The 6620-nt window shown below is 57.4% G+C and overlaps 1 protein-coding gene across 1 annotated transcript; it reads left to right on the forward strand.

Annotated features, from left to right (window-relative positions):
- Positions 1-1499: 1499 nt before the first annotated feature.
- LDBPK_200760 (hypothetical protein, conserved) lies at positions 1500-4706 on the forward strand (the record flags this gene model as incomplete). Its single annotated transcript, XM_003860368.1, has 1 exon — positions 1500-4706. The coding sequence occupies one exon, from the start codon at positions 1500-1502 to the stop codon at positions 4704-4706; it is 3207 nt and encodes a 1068-aa protein (XP_003860416.1).
- Positions 4707-6620: the final 1914 nt, after the last annotated feature.

Consider the following 6620-nt stretch of genomic DNA (forward strand, 5'->3'; position numbering starts at 1 on the left):
GCAACGCCTTGTCGGCTTCTGCGTGTCTTCATCGTGCTCTACGTTGCCCTTCTCCGCCCCGCCCCCCACTTCTTTCCTCCCCCCCCCATCCCCCTCCCGCCAGCCCAAAGTAGCAAGCCGTGAGAAACGCAAAAAAGCGGCCAACAAAAGGACGCAGAGAACAGCCAAAGCCCAAAAGAAGGCGGGTCACTTCAGGCCGCTGCGCACCCCCGCGCGCGCGCTCGCTCACCCACTCATCCGTGCTCGTCATTGTTCGCGTTTTCTCCCCGTTTGCTTTCGCGTCTACTAATTAATTTACGTGCGCTCGTTTTTTTCTCTACCCACCACCACCACCGAAGGTGTTCCCTTTCGCACATATCGTCCACGCTCTCACGTTCTCTTTTTTCTTTATTTGTGTTCGCCTTCCTCTGTGAGTGTGTATGTATGTATGTGTGTGTGTGTTCTTTTTTCTCAGCAACCCTAATCATCTTCGCACGCTCGTCTCTTCCACAGCAGCAGCAGCACCAGCAGCACACGCCTTCTGTTTCCGTGGCTCCCTCGCTTCCCTACTTTTCGTCGGTTTTTTAGGTGGTTTCTTTCTCTTCGTTCTTTATCTCTGAGTCTTCTGTCTCACTGCCATTCTTCTCCCCTCTCTTCTTCCCTCCTTCCCCACCCCCGTTGCTCTCGCGTACCGCGCGTTGTTGTTGTTTTCGTGTGTCTGTGTCTGTGTGTCTGCGTGTGTGTGTGTGTGTGTGTGCGCGCGCGTGCCGCTCCTTGGCCAGTAATTCGGCAGCGACAACAGCGAAACCAAAAACGAAAGAAAGCCAACGCAAAAAAAAAAACGCAACGATAGTTAAAAAAAAGCGCTGAGGCCACGGTAACGCGAAAACTTCGAAAAAAAATTTTCCTCAAGGTAAAGAAACGAAAACGAGGTGCACCAAAGTCGGCGAAAGGGAGGTGAAGTCAAGGAAAGCGCCCCCCGTTCTCCTGCTGCTCTTTTTCCTTTTCTTCTTCGCTCCTGTGTGTGTGTGTGTGTCTGTGTAAGCCTCTCGGAAGTATCAGCGCCACTCGCTTGTCTCTCCCTCACAAAACGGCACGTGTTTACTGGGCGATCGCAGACAAGCGTGTCGTTTTCCTCTCTCTCTTGTTTATATTTCCCTTCGGAAGAAAGGACTTGGTTGTTGTTGTTGCTGTTTTGGCTCGACCCCCCTTTTGCGAGTGAGCCCGCCACCTCTTCTGCGGTCACCTGCTTTTCTCTCTTATTTTTTCCTATTTTATTTTTAGATCGGTGGGTTCTCTTCGTATATATTATATTCTTTTCGGCCATTCCCCCCCCCCTCTCTTTCCGGTGCTCCGAAAATTGAGCGGCAAGAGTAGGGCGAAGCGGGTCTGTCTCTTGAGTCGCTTTTTGCGCACGTATTTTATCGTAACCACCGCTGGGCCTTCTCTTCCCTTCCATTATTATTACTGTATTCTCCCGTGTGTCTGTGGGCCCAAAGGATCAACCCCACAAGCACAAGATGGGCGCCACCCCTTCACGTGAGGCGAAGCCGATCATTCGGTCGCTGCGTTACGGCAACCACGAAATCGGCCTCATCCCGATCACTCGCGCCTACTTCAACGACCAAAACCCGCAACTGCGGCAGCAATTTATTCGTGTTCGCAATGACCCCAACGTGCGCTACAGCCATACACGCCCTCGCGGCTACAGCATGGCAGAGGTGCCTCCTGCCAACTATACGGAGGCAGACCTTGAAGCTTTTCTCGACACGGTCGAGCGCTCTTTGTTTGACACGAACGAGGAGATGCTCGACGCCGGTGCACTGCAGACGCCAACGATCAGCATGGCGCACCTCCAGCACATCATGCAGTGCGACGGGGAGGTAGACGTGTACGACCCGACGCTCGAGAAAGAGGCGGAGGAGAGCGACAAGAGCAGCCAGCCGCCCACTTCCGTGGAGCCGTTCTTCCTCGGCGCCATCGGCACGCCATCTTTGCCGCCCCACAACAGCGTCAACAGTGGTCACGCGACAAGCCTGCAGAACCCGTGCCCGCCGCGTGAGACGACGAGTTGGCTGCGCTCAACGTCCCTGTCCCTGCGCGCCTCCTCGTCGGACGAGGCCGGCAACAGCCCCGCCCACTCGGCGTCAGCCGTGTCTGCCACTTTATCTCTCAACGCCGCCACGTCGCACATGCTGCTGCCCCCGTCTACGCCGACGGCACCGCCGCAGGATGAGAAGACGTTGAAGATGCCGAGCGCTGAGGACTGTGCAACCGACTGGTTCCTGAGGCTCAAGGGCCTCCTCCAGGCGCACCACCGCCGCGTGGACGAGTCCTGCAGCCCCAGTGACAGTGACACTCACAACCACCATGAGCAGTCGCCGTGTCCGTCCCAGTTCAAGTCTGAGGAGTATATGCGCTTTAAACGTGCCGTGCAGCCCGTGCCGTGCGCGGTGTTGTTCATCTACGTCAGCAACCGCGAGGAGCACGACTGTTTCACGTTCCAGGGCCACCGCGTGAACGTCATCGGAAGCTTCGACATGCGCAGCCACGACGATGACCGCGACGCCTTCACACCAACGCTGCAGATCCGCAAAGCTATCCTCAAGGCCGCCGGCGACCGGACGCTGGAGCGCGTGCTCGCGCTATCGACGAGATACTACCTGGACAGCTTCACCGAGATCGTCCTCCAGCAGCTGCAGCGACGCCCTGTTGCGGAGCTGTTGGCGGGCCTTGGCGAGGAGGCGCGAAACCTGCTGTGCGACCTGCCCCCCAGCCCCCTCGCTGGCGGCACTGACGGCTGCTCGTCCATGCACGACCCCGTTTCGGTTGCGCGGGCGCTCTTCTACGAGCGTATCACAAAACTGCCGCTGGTCGTGTCGTCCCCTTTCAATAACTACCCTGCTCTCAAGTTCATCTACGACTTCACCTCCCTCACGCACAGCATCGAGAACAGCCAGTTTGTCCGCCCAGGCGACCTGCGGCTGTGCACGTACGACCGTGAGAAGGGGGAGCGCGGCATCGTCTTTCTATTCCACGGCCGCGCGCTAGCGCTTACCTGGCTGTGGGCGACAACGCAGACGCAGACGTCCACGGTCCGTGAGTCGTGGACGCAGTACACACTGTGCGAGCATACCCAGTCCCGCGAGCGGCGCGTGCAGCACTGGCTCGCCACGGACCCACGGGCTAAGACGCTGCTCGGAGACTCGGCCATCACGACGTGCTTTGAGCAGCACCTCGGGCACCTCCACAGCGAGATCGTGCGCGCGCGCAGCACCCCGACGGACGACGCAACCTCGTGGTCTGACGTGCAGGAGTACAGTCACGACATGAAGCTTTACCGCATCTTTCTGTCCCCGCTCTGCGGGCCGCTGCTTACGACGGTCAAGACGGCGAAGCCGGAGAAGGCAAAGGAGCGCGGCAACGTCAAGAGGGCGTCGGCTCCCAGCTCCACACCGAGCGCCGCAGACGGCGGCAATGCATCGACGGGCTCTCGAAGCATAGCCACGTCGGATCTGCGGTTGATGATGATGTCGCCGTCAGGGAATGTTTCTCCCGCGAACAATCGCAGCTGCATGCAGGCGCGCGGCAAGAAGTCCCCGAACAGCCCACTGACGGGCCTCAGCACGTCTGGGAGGACCCCGTCCACCTCAAACTTCTCCACTAGCGCCGCAACATTGGGCGGTGGCAGCAGCAGCAGCAGCGCTCCGCTCTGCATGAGCGGCACCGCCAACAGCACCTTCCTGCACCCGCCTCCACACGCTCCGTCTACCCTCAGCGGCGACGGCGCGACGCGGGTGGCAATGCCAAGAAGTTTCATGGCGTCTGCTGCCTTTACAAGCCAGGCGGCTCCGATTGCCGGCATGCATGGGCCGATGCCTATCTATTTCACCGACACGCTGCAGCAACCGCAGCTGCAGCCTCCGTCGATGACACCGCCGAGCAACTCGCTGCATCTTCTGTCGCAGACGGTGCCGCCGTCGTCGGAGCCGCAGCAAACGGGTTGCTTGTCGCCGATGCTTGTAACCTCGCCACCGACGGGGCTTCCCTTCTCCGTGCCGTCCGCGCCTTGGTCGACGCACTCCTTCATCCAGTCGCCGCAGCCGTCACAGTCGACGGTGACATCGCCGGGCCAGCCACCGACGGCGGTCTCCACCTCATATGTTGTGCAGGTATCCAGTAACGGTGTGCAGACGCTGATGCCCATCACGTTCGCGCCGACCCCGAGCTCGGCCATTCCAAGCGTGAGCTTCTTCCATGCAGACAGCACCCAGACGAGCAGCGCGAACGCGCCGCACGCAGCCCAGCCGCCACCACTGCCGCCGTTTTCGGCGACGAGGACGACGAGCGGGAAGGGCGACACGTCGTCGCTGTCTTCCTCGCAGCAGTCGTTTGGCAGCAAAGGCACACCGCACGCGGGAGCGTCCGTCCTCGGAGGTGTCTCCTCGCCATACCCCCATTCGACTCACAACCTCGACGGCGCCGCTGCCGTGCCGTACCCGAATGTGATGGCCGCCTTTGCCACCGGACACGGCGGCGCCCCAATGGCCACCGTGTCCTATCAGATGGCCCCACCGCACTCGACGTCACCGATGTTTGCGACGATGCACCAGGCGCCGGCACAACCTGTGAGCGACCCCACTGCGTGTTTGGCCACACCTAAAACCTACGTCCCCGTCGGCTACTTCAGCACGTCTGTGCCCGGACCCGCTTTTATGCCGCAGTGAGAAGCGAACCTCACCCACAGAGGCACTAGAACGTTGAAAAAGTGGCGTGCTTCTCGTACACGTGCACAGCGGCTCATGGCAGCACAACCGCAAACAGTAAACAGCCGTGAGGTGGTGCTACGCCCTCTCCTCCGTTAGCTTTCACACAAAAAAAAAAACAAGGATGTATTCTCAGCTGCAGCAAGAGCATCTTCTGGAGTCTTGGCAAGTGTATGTGTCCGTAGGGAGAAGAGGGCGAAGGAAGAGGGGGGCACCCACCCGCCCACTCGCTTCCCTGCCGTTGTTTTCCTGTACCTGTCTGGCATACGTTGTTTCCTTTGTGCGACGATGTATATAGAAAGAAAGACGGCAACAACAACGTTGTTCAGCTTCTTCTGCTGTCCATTTCGTTGCTCTTCTTTCGGACTCTGCCTGTGCGTGTGTTGTATGCGTTTGTTGTGTGTGTGTGTGTGTGTGTGTGCCGGTGTCTTCGTTTTCATGTGTTTTGCTTGCCGCTCTCCAACTCTCTCGCCCCTCTCTTACCTCGCTTCTCTCCTCCCTCGCCCCCTTCACACACATGCGCGTTCTCTGTGCGCACCTTCTTTTGTTTTTTTTGTTCTTTTACTTGATGAGTGAGTCCATCAATGCCTCCCCCGACCTTTCCCTCTTTCCCTCTTCCTCTTCCTCCATTTTTCTTTTTATTTGAACTTCGCGCTCGACTTTCTTTTTGTTTCCCTTGGTGCGTTCAATTGCTTGTTTCTGTACATGTTGTTTCTGTGCTCTCCCTCCGCTCACTTCAGCAGTCACCTCTTTTTCCTTTCTCCTTTCTCTCGTCACCTCGGTAAGCGCGTCCTCAAGTGTCCGCATGTTGTTCTATTTTAACTTTCTTTGTTGTTGACTGGCCGCCTCTCTCTGCCTCTATGTGTGTTTGTCGCCTCTCCTCCGCCCCCCACCTGACTTTTTGTCTCCATCTTTTTTTTTCGTGTGTGTGTGTGTGTGTGTGTGTGTGCACGTGCATGTGTTTGTGCGCATGTGTGTGTGTGTGTGTGTGTGTGTGTGTGTGTCGATCGCGCGTTCTTCGTTTTGCCTTCACTTTAAACACACAGGCATACGCACACACACACGCGCGCGTGCCTCTCCTCTCTTCTCCCCTTCTCTCCTCTCCTATGTTTTATTTTAGTTCACTGGATCTCTTCTCCTGCGTCGTTTTCGTTTTTGTGTGTGTGTGTCCTTTTTTTGCTTGATTTTTTTTTGTTTCACAGGCTCGGTCGTGATGCACTCTCACTCCTTGATTGTTTCGTTTTATATCTGTGTGTGTGTACTTGCTTCTCGTGTATTGCTCACCGCGGTTCTTTTTATGCCTCTCCCTCCGGCAGCTCTTCGCGCTTTCCCTCTCTTCAGTTCTCTTCCACTTGTGTGTGTGTGCGTTTGTGAGTGCGGGATATTGAGGGTGGAGGAGGGCGGAGGCGGTTGGTGTTGTTGTCTGTCGAAAGACAATTTCCTTTTTGCTTTTCGATTGGTTCTCTTCCCCACCCCTTACTTTTGGGGGACAGGGGTATTCCTTCTCCTGTGCGCGCTAGCAAGTGGGTGGGTGGAAAGGGGTACACCTGCCGCAGCGTATCTCTTCTCCCGCGCCGCCACCACCACCCACCCACACACTACCCCTTCTATGCACCTCTCTGGGTGTTTGTGTGTCTATCACACTGAGACACACAAAAACACAGAGGCATCTGCCCTGTCACATGGGGGGGGGGGCTTCAAATGCTCCATGAGGGCAGGCAACGCTCACTGCGCTTTCTTTTATTTTTGTAGGTGTGTGCATGTGTGGTGATGTGAGCCGCTGTTGCTCTCTTTGCCCTCAGCGGATTCGAGTCCCTCGCTGCGCACATCTGCCCTTCTCCTTTGTTTCTCATGCCTGTGACCGATAGCGTCGCT

Source organism: Leishmania donovani, chromosome 20 (genome assembly GCF_000227135.1).
Source record: "Leishmania donovani BPK282A1 complete genome, chromosome 20".
Classification (NCBI taxonomy): domain Eukaryota; phylum Euglenozoa; class Kinetoplastea; order Trypanosomatida; family Trypanosomatidae; genus Leishmania; species Leishmania donovani.